General features: G+C 35.4%; 2 protein-coding genes across 5 annotated transcripts in view; one reads left to right on the top strand and one right to left on the bottom strand.

The window, feature by feature from the left end:
• The window catches only part of Mlana (melan-A), a 45,864-nt gene extending 39,179 nt beyond the window's left edge, over positions 1–6,685 (top strand). For all 3 annotated transcript variants that reach the window (XM_020159599.2, XM_074051918.1, XM_074051919.1), the window contains 2 exons: positions 3,126–3,239; positions 3,873–6,685. In XM_020159599.2, coding sequence (XP_020015188.1) covers positions 3,126–3,239; positions 3,873–3,941 — 183 coding nt within the window. In that variant the 3' untranslated portion in view covers positions 3,942–6,685. The remainder of the gene's footprint in view (positions 1–3,125; positions 3,240–3,872) is intronic.
• A 6,193-nt stretch (positions 6,686–12,878) lies between these two features.
• Positions 12,879–18,899, bottom strand: part of Brd10 (bromodomain containing 10) — a 112,408-nt gene continuing 106,387 nt past the window's right edge. For both annotated transcript variants that reach the window (XM_074051916.1, XM_074051917.1), the window contains one exon: positions 12,879–18,288. In XM_074051916.1, coding sequence (XP_073908017.1) covers positions 14,648–18,288 — 3,641 coding nt within the window. In that variant the 3' untranslated portion in view covers positions 12,879–14,647. The remainder of the gene's footprint in view (positions 18,289–18,899) is intronic.

The raw sequence follows: 18,899 nt of genomic DNA, 5'->3' as shown, positions 1-18,899 counted from the left end.
TAGCTGGGATTACATGTGTGCACCACCATGCTTGACTCAGTTTTTTTTTGACTTAGTTTTTTTAAACATACATTTTCAATATCTTTATTCACTGCATATAAAAATGCAATGATTTAGTCTTTTAAGAAGTACATGCTATACAAACTTCAGTGTGTTAGTACTCACTTCCTAACCATCCAGTTATTAACTTAATGCTATTGGAGATAAAGACAATGAATTTTCTCCTTTCTACTTCAACACCCTTATCTTAGATTCCTTCAGTTTGAAGAGCAACAAAAAATACTGCTATATGCTTAGACACTGAACATTTTGGTTGGTAAGGTTCAAATTTAACCTACCTTGTCTCCATTCCTCTAGGTCTAACCCAGTGACTCAGAGAGTCACTCACATGGTGACTATTCCATGTGAGTTTATAAGATAGAAATGTATTTAAATTGCCTAGGTCCTCCAGCATCTATAAAATGCTGTCATATTTATTTTTAAATTAATATTACAATTTTCTTTTGAGACTTTCAAATTTCCAGAAGAGCCAGGTTAGGAATCAGCAGTCTAAGAAATTTAGGCAAAATTATGTAAAATAGTGCACTAAGTACTTAATTTAATTAAAAATCACCTCATTTTTTCTGAGATTTTACTTCCATTTTAAGGCAATAGACCTAAGCTTTGGGTACCGGAAGCTTTAGCAGTCATCATTAAACTTTGAAATGTGTACTTTCCAACTTTCATTGGCCAGAGAATGGTAACAAGGTTGGTTAAAATTTAGATTACCTAAAATTTGTCCCTTGGTTAACAATTCTCCTGAGCCCTGAAAAAAAGGTTGCTTTTTGCAGCAACCTGTTTCTACAACAGGAAGAAGGAAATAGACATTGGTTTTTATGTTTTCCAGTTTTGCTTGGAAACTGAAAACATAATACTTTTGGTTTCGGATTATAATTTCAAGCCCTTGCTAACAGTTTAATTTCAATTCATGTCTCATGGTATTATGTTTTGGTCAAGGGGTCACCTGCTTGGGAATCACCTGGGGTTCTTACTAAAATATAGATTCAGAATCTCCTGTGGTGGCAGGTTAAGGAGTCTGCATTTTAATGTGTACATTTTAATGTTCATGTCATCTGTAGTGATCTGCTCTTTCATTTCTGATTTTGGTAGTTTGAGTCTTTTACATAGCCTACCTGAAGGCTAATCAATTTTATCAATTTTTCCCAAGAACCAGCTTTTGGTTTCTTTTCTATTAATTTCTTATTTTCAATTTCATTGGATTTCTGAACTAATTTTTTTTCTTGCTTACTTCAGAATTAACTTGCTCTCCTTTATCTAGTTTCTTGAGGTGGAAGCATAGATGGCTGATTTTACATTATTCTTTTCTAATATATGCATTCAATGTTATAAATACAACTTTGGCAAGTTGTATTTTCAATTTTAGTTTAAAATATTAAAACATTTCTCTTGAGAGTTCTTCTTTGACCCATGTGTTATGTAGAAGTCAGTTGCTTAATCTCCAACTATTTTGGGATTTTCCAACTTTCTTAAAATTTTTTTTTTGGCAATACTAGGGTTTGAACTTAGAATCTTGTACTTGTTAGGCAGGAGCTCTACCATTTCAGCCACACTTGCAGCCCTCCCAGTTATATTTCTTGTTGATTTCTACATTAACTCCATTGAAGTCTGATAGTAGACATTGCACGATTACTTTTCTTTTAAATGTATTGTTTTTTTTAGGCCCAAAATGTGAGTTTAAGAATATATATTCTGCTGTTGTTGGATGACAACAGCAACTAGCCCTTAGGAGTCTATCTAGTGGTTTTGGTGGGTTCATCTATGTCCTTACTGGAGGTTTGCCTGCTGGACCTTTCCATTTCTGATAGAGGGGTGTTAAAAGTCTTCCATAATAACTCCAATTACATAGTGGATTCAAGTACATCTCCTTGGAGTTCTGTCAGTTTTTGTCTCATGTGTTTTGATCTTCTGTTGTTAGGTGCAAATGTGTTAAATACTGTTAGGGCTTTTTGGAGAATGAATATCCTTTGTCATTATGTAATGCCCTTAATTATCCTGACCTTTCTTTGTAGTCTGTTCTTTCTGAAATTAACATAGGAACTCCCACTTTCTTTTGATTAGTATTAGCATGTTTATCTTTCTCCATTCATTTACTTTTCATGTACATGTGATTTTTTAAAAATGGGTTTCTTATATTCAACACATAGTTCTGCTTTTTTTATCCAATTTGATATTTGTTAATTGGTACATATAAACAATTAACATTGAAAAGTGATTAGTGATGCTGCTGAATTAATATGTACCCATATTTGCTACTCTTTTATATGTTCTTCCCTTATCCTTGTTTGCCCTTGTTCTTTGTTCCTACTTTGGTCTTCCATTCTGTGTTTTGCCTTATATAGTTTTTGTAAAATTTAGTACTGGAGTTTGAACTCAGGGCCTTGCGATTGCTGGGCAGGAACTTGACAACTTGAACCACTCTGCTAGTTCATGTTGCTATTATTTGAAAAAATTACTCTGTAAGATCAACTAAGAATTAGGAAAACAAAACTTTTTATTTAACCATTTATTTTCTTATGTTTTTGAGTTTCTGATCTATATTGTTTTCCTTCTCTCTAAATAACTCAATATTCATTGCAAGGAGGACCTACTGGCAACCAATTCCCTCAATGTTTGTTGGTCTGAGAAAATACTATTTTAAAAAAATGTTTAGACAGGAGCTTGATATATAGCCTAGGTTGGCTTTGAAGTCATGATCCTCCCACCTCAGCCTCCCTAGTGCTGGGATTATAGGCATGCACTATCACACCTGATTTCTCCTTCATTTTATTTTCTCTTTTGTTTTTGAAGGATAATTTCTAAGAGGTTCATTTTGTAGATTCACCATTTTCCTTCTCTTTGCCTTTAGTTAATTCTATTATTTCTGAGAAGTAGGTAGTAGTATCTTCCTATTACAAATGCAAAACAAGGAATTCAGAGAGGTAAAGTGACTAGTCTGAGGACACACAAGAAGTATGTGGCAGAACTTAGCTTAAAACCTGCTCTTAAAACACTGGCTTCCTTCTCTCTTCTCTAATAGACTCAATTATTTCTTCTCATTTACCTACTTTTATGATTTTACATTTCAGGACAAAAGCCTTCATGCTGGTATTGAAAGTAAATTAAGGGAAAGATGCCCACACGAAGGACTTGGTTATCAGGACAGCAAACTTTCTTTCCAAGAGAAAAATTGTGAACCTCTGGTAGGTTAAGATCATGTATCTGGTATTGTCAAGAACAGCTGCTTTTAGCTGAATAAAATGACTTCAAATGAAAAAAACGGCAACATGAATGTGCTTAATGCTACTAAACACCTAAAAATGGTAAATTTTGTTATATTTTACCATAATAAAAAAATAAATAAAACCCAAACCAAGAGAAACACAGAGATTTTCTTAAACTCTGTCTTCTCACACTAAGATTTTCCAGGATCATTAGTGAGAGCCCTACATGAAAGAGCCAATGGAAGAACTTGGTTTTAGATATAATACCCTTTTGTTATATGGTTTTAGTTACATTTGCCTTTTTTGCATCAATGTAGGTATGTATAGGGGAGGAAAAAAGTACCTGTTACTGTGTAGAGCTGTGTTATCTGGTGAGGACCTGCTAGACACCTGTTTATTAAACCCCTGAAACATAGTAGTTTAAGAAGTGCTGTAATATATACCATGTTTCAAAGACAGAATATATGAGAATTTGACAATTATCCCATTGGACAGAAATTAGGTGTGAACACTTAGAACTTTAGGTCCATAGCAAAAGTGTAAATATGAGGTGGTTTAGATTTAATTTCTTCCCGGAAACACATAGTATTTCTTCCTTTCTCATTCGCACAGGTTCCCAATGCTCCACCTGCCTATGAGAAACTCTCTGCAGAACAGTCACCACCACCATATTCACCTTGAGAGCCAGCAAACTACCTGAGAAATGATGAAAAGATTTCCCTCTAATTTTTGCTTTAACTTAGTACACACATCTACAGTTTTGTTCCAGAGTGCTAAAACAACAAAGCATTTCTCTCATAATAGATCTATGTTAAATTCTTAATTGGGTGGCTAGCAATACTAATTAAGGGAGGAGTTGAAGAGAAATATTAAAATGGGAAAATTTCTTGAATAAACATTGTAATGTATACTATCTGCACCAGTAGTAATTCTATTAAATTTATTATTTTCTGAGGCATAGAACTCAAGTGGCCATTTTAGACCATCTGATTTCTTTTTAGTTGAAATTTGGTTCATGTACAAATTACTATTCAGATTTTTAAAGAAGCTACCTCTTGACCATAATCAACTAACTGTACACAGAATTGTGTCTGGTGCCATGGAGGATACTATTACAGGTTTAAGACAAAGAGCTGATGGACCTATTTATCTGATCTGGTCATCAGCCATGTCACTTTGTGTTCTAAAATGCTATGACATTACAAAAATATACTGTAACAAGTCTATAACTTAAGTCAAATGTATAATGTGGTTCTAATTACATTTTACCTCAAGGCTTATAATTAATAACAATTTTCTGTTAAGTCTGAAAGTGGTACAAGGACTTAAGTAAGTAAAAGTGATTATAGTTTGGTAGATGTCTGTATATTGTCTTAAGTGTCACTATGGCAATTCAGTTCTTTCGGGTTCCCAAATTTTTCTCATAGCAACATACAGAAGCTGCCACAAAAAATAAGAGATTCTGGAGCACTATTTTTTGCACATCAATAGTGAAATTTTTCCGTATCTACCTATCACTTACACTATTTGTTTTCTTTCACTCATTATATTAACATTCTTTGGTCAAAATTTGTATCACTATGGGAGTGGAGGCATGGCTCAAGTGGTAGAGTGCCTGCCTAGCAAGCAAGAAGCCCTGAGTTCAAACCCCAGTACCACCACCAAAAAAAAAAAAGTTATATTACTACCATAAATGGAAAATCAGCACCATTTCCCTTAAGTAGAAGATAACTATAAAAATGAAGATAATGAAAGAAGACTGTTTTTATTAAAACTTAGGAAGACATTAATAGTTGTAGATGTGAATCTGAAACCTGCTTTCTTATTAAAGAGGGAGATTAGCAAGGATCAGAGGAATCTTAAAGACTTATCAGTGACATAATTAGGTTTGCAAGTTTTAAAGAAATGACTTTCTCACTATGTGATTCACTGTTATTGAGGATTTTTGCATCAATGTTCATTAAGGAGACTGGCCTATAGTTCTCGTTTTTGGAGGTGTCTTTGCCTGGTTTTGGGATAAGTGTAATACTGGCTTCATAAAATGGATTCACTGTTATTTAATGCTGAGTCGCTACACTACCCCAAATCATCTGTGTCACTGGAAACACAAGTTTAACATTAATAGTATCATTTTCTACCAAAGATTAGCCCGAAGGGAAAAACTAAAAAAAATGACATTAAAAGAAATTATAACATATCCTTTCCATCTTTCCTGATTCTGTCAAGTCTTATAACTTAAAATACTCCCCCATGCACCATCCTCTTTTTAAAGAAATACAGAAAATTGTAACAGGTATTTGGTCACCTTTTCCCCTTACCATAAGGCTACATCTGAGCTGCAATCCACTACAACTTCAGAGAGAATTGAGCCCTATACATCTCCAAGATTCCCAGACTCCTTTCCATGTGGAAAGACTTTCCTCACACAGGTGATGGACACAGGGCTTGGGTTGAATCTGCCAGAAAGAAACTAGGAGAGTGAGATTGTGTTGAAAGGAATAGGAGGTACAAGACTCAGAAAGGCCTGCTCTCCTCAGAGGCAGCCCTACTTCTGAAGATAACTCCATGGATTGGAAATCAATTGCAGAGCAACCCTAGGAGCCATGTACTAAAAATGGATGGGTTACATGATGCAAGGAGCCTGCTTCTTCCATCGAATGCTTTGACTGAATTGGGGGGACAAATTGGCCTCACAGAAAATCCATGAAAGGTTGACATTGCTAATTCTGACAATGAAATCCAGTGCTATTAGTTAATACATTGTGGGACTCTGCAGTTCTTCATGCCTACTGCTTGTACTGAAAAACACAGAAAAGGAAAACCCTCAGAGAAGGGAGATCTTTGTAATCTTTGTAGGTAGAATCAAACTTCCCTGCTGTGAAAGGAAACTTTAAACTCAGGAGAATGATTCTCACTAACAGCATGGAAACACAAGACCTCAACTGTACCCTTTCTTGCCCTGACATGCTTGTGGCAGAGAATGGTTGATGACACAACACTGCTTTGATCCCCTAGGTTTTCTGTAGGGTCAAGTAGGGACTACAGGGGAAAGAAATCATTACTGGTCTTCTCTGACTAGGGATGGCCTTTTCCACTTGCCCAAATGCATTGTACAGGCAATATAACTTTCTACTTGTGAAGTGAGCTGAGTGTAGTTAAGAGAACACTGTTTTACAGAACCTAGTCTCCACTCCTCCTCCCCAGCCTTCTGTGGTGGTGTCAGATGTTTGAATCAAGACTCGAGCCTCTTAGTGAATAACTGGACAGGTCCACTTGACACCTGAGAATATGGTAGACCTTTTCCAAAAACAACAGAAAGGAGTCCTCTAAACTGCCATTGCATGGCTTGACTTTAACAGCTCCATCACTCAAAAGGATATCAAAATTTCCCAATCTCAAGTTATGGCAAAAACATCTCAGAAGAATGTCAGGGGAAATGATGTATATATATATATATATATATATATATATATATATATATATATAAAAGAAAATCTTAAAACTGCTATCCCAAGCAGCTGTGAGCTGGAAGAAAAAGTATGGGGAATTGAGAAATAATAATAAAAAAAATGCCTGACCACTTGAAAATATGAATCAAAGAGGTCATAAATGATAGAACCCCATAAAATTTCTGAAACCACACTGAAAATGGTAAGTCAGCCTACTATTTTTAGAAAAGATTACATTGCTGGTGGAAACTTGAAATCAGACAAAGAGAAAATCAGACAACTGAGAAACTCTATAGACTATCAGCGAAAAGTCAGTTTGAAGAAATACAATGGTGCTGTTAAATGTTTCTTTGAAAAGGCCTGAAGGGGAAAAATAAGTACTAACAGTTCAAATGACTAATCTTCAAACTGAATAAGCATTTATTTATTTATTTTTAGAAGGGGTCTTGCTACATAGCCCAGGCTGGCCTTAAACTCACCATCTCCCTGGTTCAGCTTCCCAAGTGCTGGGATTACAGGTATGACCACCAAGCCAGGCTAAGTATCTTTGTAATCTGAAAATACAGTTTTGAATTAGGATTCAAAAACTTCAGCTAAAATTTCAAATACATCAAACCCTGCTTGCAAATTTACAGAAAACCAATCAAAGGAACTTGGAAACTGAGAAGAAACTTCCCAAAGCATATGAAAACATCAGATGTATCATTCTGAAGTATTACTCTAGGCTGGGGGGTATAGCTTAGTGGTACAGTGTTTGCCTAGCATGGGCAAGACCTCGGGTTTAACTCACAGCACTGCAAAAACAAACAACAAAAAAAGTATGGTTCCTACAGGAAGATGGCCTTGAGGAAGTCTTAGAAACACTTCCTTCTTTTAAAGCTGGATTGAACACCAGAATTTACTCCTGCCATCAAACTATAATGTTTTACCCATTGACAGAACTCTCCACATCTCCCCATTTCTTCAGTCTGGTTAACCACCATTCTATTCTCAACTTCTATGAGATCAACTTTTAGATTTCACTTATGAGAACATGCAGCGCTTCTTTGCATGCTTTATTTCACTTAGCATAATGTCCCTCACATCCATTCATGCTGTCCAAGTAACAGGATTTCATACTTTTTATGGCTGAACAGTATCCCATTGTTTACATAATACCACATTTTCTTTATCCATTTTCCTACCAAAGGACATTAGGTTGATTCCATATCCTGGCTATTGTGAACAGTGCTGAAAAATCCATGAGAGCTCAGGTGTCTCTTCAACATGTTGATTTTGTTTTCTTTGGGTATATATCCAAAGTTGGATTGCTGGACCATATTGTAGCTTTATTTTTTCCCTTATTTTTATTAGTTTATATTGTACAAAGGGGTTTCATTGTGATACTTCAATACATGCATAAAATGTACCCTTATTAAATTCACTCCCTCTATTACTGTTATCCACATCCCTCTTCTTAAAAAACAATTTTAGCAGGTTTCATTTTCTATTTTCATACATTTGTACATGGTACTTTGACCATGTTGGGGAACCTCCATGCTGTTTTTCATCATGGTTGTACATTCACACCAACACTCACCAGCATTTTTTAAAACTTTTTTTGGTGCTCCTGCGGTTTGAACTCAGGGCCTCATGTCTGCTAGACAACCTGAGCCACTCCATCAGCACCTCTATTTTTTAACTTTTTGATAAATAGGCATTTAACTGGATTTATCTCATGGTGGTTTTGATTTGCATTTCTCTATTAATCAATGCTATTGAGTATTTTTTCACATATCTGTTGGCCTTTTGTATGTCACCTTTTGAGAAATGCCTGTTCAGATCTTTAGCCTATTTTAAAAACTGGGTTATTTTGTTATTGAGTTGAGTTCCTTATATATTCTGGATATAAGTTCTGGTGTTATATGGCATAGCAAGGTGAATGTAATTAACAATAGCGCATTGTATACTTCAAAACAGAAGACTTTGAATATATTTATCATAAAGGAATGTTCAAACTTTGATGTGACAGATATGCCTGAGTTGATCAGTACCCAGTATATTCATGAATCAAAACATCACATTGTGTCTCATAAATATGTACGTGTCAATAAAAAAAAAAAAACTGCTGGGTTAAATTCCATGAGGAAAAAAGCTCAAGAAAGTTGGTAGACTGGTTTACTGAAAGCACACTAAGCTAAGGAAAAAAAAAAAAAAAGCAAATCTTAAATTCCAGGTTTTTACAAGTAGCCCCTGCTGTTCCATATATAGCCTTGAGAGACCCAAGGCTATCTGGGGATCCCCTGGATCATCAGGTCCCCAAGGAAGAGGGAGGATTAAACTATGAATTCTGGCCTCTGGGTCACAGCAGGTTTGATTGAGATTTACAGCAACCAACTCCTGGAGGGCATGTTTTCTTTACTTACAAATTATGTAATCTCTTTTTGGTTTAATTTTTTTCTTGATACTTTGTCTCAAATTGAAGTTTAATAAAATTATAATCCTTAAGCATATTTAGTGACTCCAAATGGTTTTAATAAAATTCTTATGCCTATCAGACTATTTCAATACACCTTCAAAGTTAGATGCATGTATTATATTAGGTTGAACTAGATGGTCCAACCTAAATTTTTTAATGATCAGAGAGACAGGTAAAGCAGTAAAGACCACTTATATTTGCTACGGACTGCTAAAAAATTTGTAAACTTAGCACTTACTTCAATAAACTTTGGTTTAAAAAATACAAGAACCCTACCAAAACCAAAAAGAAAATACCCCCAACTAAATCTGTATTTTTTTTAATAAGTGTAGCACTAAGCTGATAGGTTAATTTAGGGGAAATAACACATTGCTTATGATATTTTTTGGTCTTTAAACATTTCTAAATTTATGCAGCTAAAATCAGTTTTCTCTTAAAAAAAATCCTTCATCTTTCTCATTCTGAACAGATCCTCCCCTTTCATCTATCTGTTGCTACTGTTACTACTAAATACTAGATCTAATAATATCCTTATTGGTTTCCCTCTCTCCCTTTGGGTGAATAACAGTGGCTACCACTTAGTATTTAGTATGTGGTAGGCATTAGGTCAAGTATTTTACATAAATTATTTCATCTAATCCTCACAGAAATCTATAAGAAAATTAAATTATTCCCATTTTACATACGAATGCTACTACTATCCTTGCTTCAAAAGCTGTATTAGTTTCTGCCAATAACTTTCAGAATATTTTTCAGTTCTTTATCACTCAGCCTACTGTATTTTTCTAATTATTCCCCCTTGGTTCTTTTATAGTATTTCATTCAAACTCAATTACTGTGTTCCATTTGCTCCTGTGCTTTTCTGAGACTGAGTCTTTGCAGGCCAGTAGTACCCAAACTTTTAGTCCCAGCACAAATGCCACCCCTTGCATAAAACTTTCTCTGGCATCTTCCTGCTAAACTCTTAATAGTTCTTTATTCCTTTTGACATTTGTTTTATTCTTATTATTTTTTCCTATTGAGGACGTGGATGGAATCTTATTTATATTGTTCTGACATTTTTTTCTTGTCTTCAATATATAGCCTCATGTTGGACATTGAGAGATGGTAAAGTTTATTATCTGAAATCCTTTTGTCCAGCTCTCTTTAAAAAATATTTTTTTAAAAATTAGGATATATTCATTATGGGGGGGGGATTCATTGTGACAATTCTGATTAGACTTAATACATTATTTACATTGCTCCCCATTGTGTTCTGACATCTTTTGCATTATATAGTTTTCAATAAATGTGTAGAACTTTGGTAGGTGCCTTTATGTTGATAATTACTTAAAATGATGTTTTACATACACAAAACACATGCTGTTGATTAGCACTTCTTCATGTATTACCTTTTAATTATAGAAATTTCTCATTTTTCTCTCCAAGTTAAACAAGAACTTCTAAACTATGCCATGCCTTTCAGACTTTCTAAGCATCAGAGCAACACACTGTGCATAGCAAATGCTTACTGAATAAATAAGAATTGGTGTAGATGGGAACATTATAGCTACAATAAGGTTTTTGGATACTTTGATGGTAGTGAAACAACTTGTGGAATGATGTAAGGTAAGTTGTTTATTATCTCTAAGTTACAGTAGTTTAATTTCGTGGTACTGGGGATTGAATCCAGAGCCTGGTCCTTGCCAGGAAAGCACTCTACCACTTGAGCTAGGTCCTAGCCCTAGTAGTGGAATTTTGGATAAATAAAATCTCCATCAAATTCCTACGTTACCTTCAGAACTTGCCTTCTCAAGCTTGTAATATTAAGAATTTCTAAATTTACTTTTCTAAATGTTCTACAGGATCAAGTAAACATTCATATTGGCCTTAGTGTACAGCCATCATCAATATAAACTTTTGAGGTCAGTTACTAAATACACAACTGAAATCGGAGGCTTAGAATGGAACAGGGATCTATCTATACAGTCATCTCATAATTCATATACAACTAATGATAAAGGAAAAATCATTGGGGGTGGGAGGGCAGGAAATGAGGAAAGCTAACATAGAAGGTGATAGGTTATTTTGGCATATTTTGATTTAGTACTTAAAGTGATACTGAATACAGATGTTCAAATGGGCCTGAATGTACCCTAAGTATAGATACATAACCCTTTAGTACCCTGCACCCTTTCACATAGCACTGTAGTTACCTTTCTTCCATTATACATATACTTAATAGATGAATTTTAAAGAATACTTAACATTGAGAACAAAGAATTGAGGAATTTTTGTACTCTTATAACCAAGATCCCAGAAACCCAAATGACCTATAAAAACTGCAAAGGGAAGGAATTCAACTTTTTAAATATGTAAATCCATTAAGTTAGCTAAGTTTCTGGTAATAAAAATGTGGGTGTGTTTTTTAAAAGACTGTCTTATTATGTAACTCAGGCTGGCCTCAAATCACAATCCTCCTGCCTTAGTCTCCCTGAATGCTGGGATTACATGTATGTAACACCATTTCTGGCTTGGAGTATTAGTTTTGAAAGGTAAACAAGATCTGAAATAATATAAGACATGACCTAGATTTCTCAGTTATTTAATAAATACATATGGAATACTGTGTGTCTGTAGATGGGGTGATAATTGACAAGGTTTCTGTGTTCAAAAAGCAAGATAGGCATTAAATAATCACAAATAATTACACTATGCATGTGAAGGAATGCTATATCCTTATGTTGGCTGGAGGATGGCAAGAGTTATGTAACATGTAATGAGAATCCATAATCAGATATTAAGTCAAAGAGGACATTTGGGTAGACCTTGACGGGTCTCAAAAATTTCTAGAAACTAAAACTAGAGTGCAGTAGACAGAAATAAAGGAGAAGCAGCAGGAGCAGCCTGAAGAATTCTTAAAGTCATAAACTTGGGTTTTCACCCTCAAGATTCACTAACGCTTTGAAGGTTGTATTAGAATTTTGGGTTTAGGAGTTAGAAGAGATTCTGTGGTTACTTAGTTTAGGTTCTTCACCAGGATTAACATAAGGCAATAGGTAATTCAATAAATTTTCTGGAAGTGGCTTGGAGAATTATTTTGAGATAAAAAGTGAGCAGTTTTAGGTTTCTTTGTTTTAAGAGCTGGGCATATGAATATACTCATTTATTGAGTACCACATATGTGCAACGCATGTACTGTAAGTATCACCTACATCCCTTAAAATCCCAGGGCTTTTTAAACTAACAGTGAGAGGGGAAGACTGAGTAGATTAGACATAATCGGTAAAGGTACTGTATTAATGTACATTTTTGAGAAGCTGGGTATGGTGGGACATACCTGTAATCCTGGCACTCAAGAGACTAAGGCAGGAGGATCTCAAGTTTGAGTCCAGCCTAGGCTATGCAGTGAACTCCTGCCTCAAAAACAAAACAACCCCCACCCAAAAATACCCCAAACAAAAAAATGTAAACAATAAAAACTCCAAAACCACAACAAATATCTCCCTCCTCTAAAATTTTTGAGAGCTTTTAGCAACTTTTCAGGAATACTCCTGTTCTTTCCACTTATAACATCATTTCAATGTAAGGAAATTTTAGGTCTGCCTACCTTTTCTAACATTTTAAATTTCAGACTATAACTCTATATGATAAGGTTCAACAATATATCATTATAAATGGAATGTATATACAATTAGTATCTCAAATAAGAGAATAGATATAAGGATCCAATAAATATAAAAGCTACCTTTTATTTAAAATGAGGCATATTTTGAAATACTACAAAGTCAAACCCTGAGAATCAACTGAGACACAAAACTTGCTTTACAATGGAATTTAAGCAATTGCTCTGTAATTATAATAAAAAGAAATAGCACTGATGTCCACATTCACTTTTAATTCTAAACTACAAATATTCATGTCCTTAAATATAATTTTCAAAAATCAAACTGAACACAATTAAAAAATATAAACATATCTGGAACAAGAAAGGTGAAGGGTATATAAACGTTTCTGTACTATCTTTCCAACTTCCTAGGACTCTAAAAGTTTTGCCAGATGTGATGGCAATGCCTATAATCCCAGTACTAGAGTCACTAAAGCAGGGAGATCATGAGTTCATGATCTTTGAGCAGGACTGTCTCAAAAAAAAAAAAGTTTTAAGAAACATACTATACATTTGGGGCATGTAAACACAGATCAAATATACAAGTCAGAAAAAAAGTCACATATTTTGGTCAATAATGGAAGGTGATGGTGCATTTCTTTTATTGTTTTTTTTTTTTTTTTTTTGTGGTACTGGGGTGTGAACTCAGGGCCTACACCTTGAGCCACTCTACCAGCCTTTTTTTGTGATTTATTTATTTTTTTGAGATAGGGTCTTACAAACTATTTGCCCGGACTGGCTTTGAACTGTGATCCTCCTGATCTCTGCCCCCTAAGAAGCTAGAATTACAGACATGAGCAACTTGTCGCCTGTCTGGATTTTTTTTTTAAAACAAGTGTGAACCCATGAAATCCAGAATGACATTTTAAAAAAAGAATAGACCCAGGGAAAAAGTATTTACAGCATCAAATTCAAGTACTGGCTCTACTACCCATTAGTTGGGTAACCATGGATCTATCACTTAAGTCCTCAAGAGTACTGTGAAAATCAAATGATATATATGAAAGTAAACACTGTAAACTGTAAAATCTTGTACAAACGCTATTATTAATACAAATTTCCAAGCCTTAATACTTTTTTAAAAGTACTATCTTCATTTATATAATGTATCCTTTCAATAGAATAAGAACACACTTTAAAAATGGTATTCAAACAAGGAAATACAGCAACTCAGTTTATTACATGCAGATTTGTCTGCATAGTTGCTAATAGTTCACTGGTCCAAAATTACTAAAATACTTAAAAAACTATACATTATGTAAACAAAACATAAATAAGACAGCATAGTTCTTTGTACATATATTCAGTACAGGTTTGTTAGGAATTTAGGAATTTGTACAATTTTACACCATGGACTGCATTTTCACAATGCATAAATATATATATATATATATATTTTTTTTTCTTTTTTACAGAAACAAAAATAAGATTTCACTAGTGACACAGAATACTATATCAATGATACGCTGCAATAGTCCAAATTCAATAAGAAACATGTCAATGTAAGTGTGCAAAATGCTAGCTTACTCTGATAAATTTTGACTTTGTTCAATTTGTTATGTTGACAGGTAAATCTTGACCATGTACTCTAAACAAAAAACTTTTGAAAACATCCTCATACCAATGAGCAAAATGGTATACACTTGTCCCTCCCCAAGAAAAGTCTTGTTGCAAGCTAACGAATATACATTAATACACACACATATACACACACGCACACGCGCGCACAAACTATGTATAGTATGTTTTCAACAGTATAATAAACAGTTAAAATTTCTATGGGAATTAAAACAATGCCCCATTATTTTAAAACTGGCTCGTTTATAGTCTAAATTCAAGATGCAGCTGTGTCAGGCTTCTCTAAGCTAGATGATTGAAAAGCAGGGAAGACAGAAGCAGGATTTCGACTGGCAGATACAACAATCTGAGAGAGAGATGTAGATAGTGAAGAAACCTTAGATGCTGGAGTATTTATGGTATTCAAAATGGCTCCTTCTGGGCTAACCAACAATTTTTTGACAGATGTGTCCAAATGAAATACCGAAGTGCTACTTGGCAGTGGAGGATTATTGGAAGAAATGGCAGAAGAAACCAAAGATGTCTTAGCCAAAAGAGTAGCTGGAGGAGACTTAATTACTGCAGTCAATGACCCTGTTGGTACAGAAGATGGAACAGAAACTTTAGCAGTTGTGTTTATAATTTGTGGTGTTGTATGTACTGTAGGGAGAGAACTCGAATTCCCAAGAGAGTCTGTAATTTTTGTAGAGCTTCTTATAGAATGTTTTACAGGTTGCCCACTTAAAGGATTATTTGATGCTAGTGTAATCTTCTGGGAAGATTTGTCTACTGGTGTAGCCTGACTGCCCTGGGCACTATTAAGAACTAAAGGAGGTCCATATTTTTGATTAGTAGATATAAGAAGAACATGGCTGCCAACTCCAAGACCTTGTGGTGGAACAATAAACCGTGCTCCATTAATCATGATCTGAGTACCAGGTGCCAAAGGTGTACTGGTGTTGATAACTATTTTTTGCTGCATACAAGGTTCGCTGAATTGACCCCCTACCAGACTAGTTACATTTGATGGTGGTGTAGCACTGCGAATGGCAGAACCACCTGGGGCAGAATTGTGACTGGTGGTTGATTTTACTATAGCAGGGGACATTTGCTGGTTTGGCAGAGAAGTAAAATTAGAAATATTAATCATTTTACTTGGGCTTGGTGAAAGGGATGACAATTCAGATTGAGGTTTATTTGTGTTTACATTTGTTGGCACTGTAGTTGAAATCCCTGGTGAATGAAACTGGAGAGAAGTCTGAGATTGTCTTTTAGAAAGAGATACAGAATGTGTGGCTCCTGGTACTGTTGCTGAATGTGGAACTGTATTAATTATTTTTGGAGATGTAGTCACAGGCGGAGGCAAGGAAATAGTAATGGGGATTTGCAAAGCTGATGTCAAACATTTAGGAGACACTGTTGGTTGTGTAGTTGAAATCAGAACAGATGATGCAAGATGTCCTGTTTTCACAGTTGATATAGCCACAGTATTTCCGAGATTCGATGTAGATAGTCTATTTGACAAAACAGGCATAATTCTTGAAGAGGTATCATTTCCACTGACTAAAACAGGAGGTTGTGTCCCAACTGATGTGGAGGCTGAGGTCACTGAAAGGGAACCCAAAGATACACTTGCTCCTGTTACTGAAAACATGTTTACTGCTTTTGCTGCAGAAGTCACTGATTCATTAATAGTAGGAATATTTTGACTCACAAAATTTGAGCTTACTGGAACTGAATTACCACTTGTTGACAATGGCAAAACATAGCCCTTGCTGCTTTTGTCTTCTCCCTTTGGTGTTACATTTTGCAGTAAATTAATTGATGGTATAGCTGGGACACTACCTGAAGGATTTACAATTGCTTGACCTATGTTTAATCCAATTTTCACATCTTTTATCTGAGATACAGTTGGTGAAGAATTTATTTTTATTGGTGCTCCCATTGTAGATGGAATTATTACTATCTGGGGTGGCTCTGGATTCTTAACATATGTTTTATTGAAGAGGGACGGAAAAGTCTGTTTTAATGACTCTCCAACAATAGCTGAGGTTGAAGTACTACTGGAAATTGGAGCATTAATAAAAACCAATTTCTGGTTGGAAACACCTGTAGATGTTGATGCAGGTGCCACACTAATTGCAGCTCCATTGCCAGAAGGAAGAACAGATGGAGCTGATACTAGCATAAGTTTCTGAACTGGAGTCCCACTGACCGCATCTCCATTTATTGCTGTTGCTGCCTCTGATCTTGTAACAGGGTGACTTTTTGTGATATAATCTACATGATGCTGTTTAGTTGGAGTACGAGTAACATTTGCATTGGTTTGTCCAAAATTTCCTGTTGATATGCTAATTACACTTACTGAACTACTTGTTGTTGATGGTAGTTGAGTGCTGGAAGAAACAGAGGACTTCACAGGAGAAGAGGATGTGTGTGAAGTTTTATCTGTTAAGTGGCTCAAATTACCACTGCTGGAGGATTGGCTTAATGTAGGTTTGAGATTTTTCCCCACGGATGGACTAAAGCCACATGGAATGGAAACAGAAGTTGGTGTTTGGCTGAAAAGTGGGAGGCTAGATGTGGTAGTCATTCCAGCTACTTGTGACAAAGCAGAGGATGATGAAGTTGATTTTGGCACCAGAAATGCCTGAAGTTGAGGAGCTAAAGTAAAAACTGAACTTGAAGATAAACTGTTGGGCGAATTTTGATCTGGATTGGTCTGCACTTTTACAACTCCAGTGTTCCCACCTCGTGTCCTAACAAGAATTGACTGTGAATCTCTTATACACACAGTTTTCAATTCTTGCTTTGCTTCTGAAGAGTCAGTAGTTTGTTTTGCAAAAGTGGTAAGGGAATTACCAGGATTTATAGATCCAGTTAGTGTTGTTGCTGATAACAGAGGCTGAACTGTTGAGGAAATACTGGGTGAAGCAATGGGCTGGGAGAATGTGGTTACTGAAACTGCATTCTTGACTTTTCCTGCTTCACTCTGGCTAGTTTTAACTGGTGGTGTTAATAAATTACTTACAGAGGTTTTGGGCGACAAAGGCTGTGGTCTAGCACTACTCACATTTGATGAAGGTATAATAGTCTTTTTGAGAATTGTATTAGGCAGTGGGGTAGAAACAGTTCCTGCTGAAGTGACAAGAACTGATGCTAAAGAGTTTATGCTTGCTGTCTGTGGAGAAGGTGAATAATGTTGCTCTGAACCTTTTTGCTTAAGTGGTGGTATTTCTTTTGTAACTGCTTTTCCTTCCTTGTGCTGAATCACAAAATTCTTAGGCAGAATAAGAACCTGCTGCATGATTTTTTCTCCAGTTTTAGGATCCACCATAGGTTGCACCTGAATCTTTACAGGGCTATTGTGAAACTCTATTGGCAACCACTGACTACAGGGTATTTTGTATACCATTTGTAACGGACTTTTTGTACTGTTGAAGGAGGTCAATGCTGGCTTTGTGGGGCTTACTTCTGGAAGAGATATAACTGGTTTTTCGATGGCAGGAGCACTTCTTCCTGTAGAAGGGGGCAGTTGATTTGTTAAGGTCACTTTGTTCCCAATATTCTTTGCAAGCAAGGCCTGAATAGGTTTGGTCCCTTTCTGGAGAGCAGACACTGATACTGAATCCACTGAGGCAAATGACTCTGAAAATGGTAGCTCTGTATGCTTTGATTCATTCATAGAATCAATCTGCATATCGCTTTCCAAATTCTCAACTGTTGTCTCATTTGTGCTTAACTTTGCTTTCTTCCTTGGGGAAAGCTCTTTTGTGCTGTCCTCCAGATAACTAGTTTGTTTGGACTGTCGTTTAAGTGTTTTAGGCAGTGTCTTCAGTACATCTTTAGAAGGCAATTCCTTTTTCAACAGCTTGCTTCTGGCCATAGGAAAATCTGATTCTGACAATTTCATATCATCTGAAAATTATAAAAACAAGCATTTTGTTTATAGAAAACACCAGTTGAATAGCAACAACACCAATCACAAAAATAAAAGTCAATCTTTGAGTTGGCAATTTAGTAAGAAGTCTATCTCTTAGCACCACTGATGGAGGTAAAGTGATCTTTGACATGTAATTTTGATATATATGCCCAAGAGCAGCCTATTATTGAAAAAAATATTTTGGCCTAATTCTGATGCCAATGTTAATGCAAAGGGAAAATTTTCATCTTTTAAAGAGATACTCAAGTTCAACAATTAGGGTGCAAAGTTTAATTTGGAAAGTCTACTAAGTTCTCTTCCTCTAGATAGGGGAACCTGGATACCAAAGAGATGGTTCACCAATCTAATCTGTTTTTAGAGACTCTAAAGGATGAAAAATGTCTAGATTTCTCTGATGTTTACCTTTCTAGCAAAAATTTATGATCATATCTGATCAAACTGAGTTGATAAGTTATACTTTTACAATCACCAAAGACATGGAAAACATTTTGATACATTTCTAACCACAAACTTTCATATTAACTTCTTATACTAAAGAAAGTCATTAAACTAGATTTATAGAATAATATAATCTGATGAGTTGAAA

Source organism: Castor canadensis, chromosome 13 (assembly GCF_047511655.1).
Source record: "Castor canadensis chromosome 13, mCasCan1.hap1v2, whole genome shotgun sequence".
NCBI lineage: Eukaryota > Metazoa > Chordata > Mammalia > Rodentia > Castoridae > Castor > Castor canadensis.
This window is presented reverse-complemented; position numbering and strand designations above follow the sequence as displayed.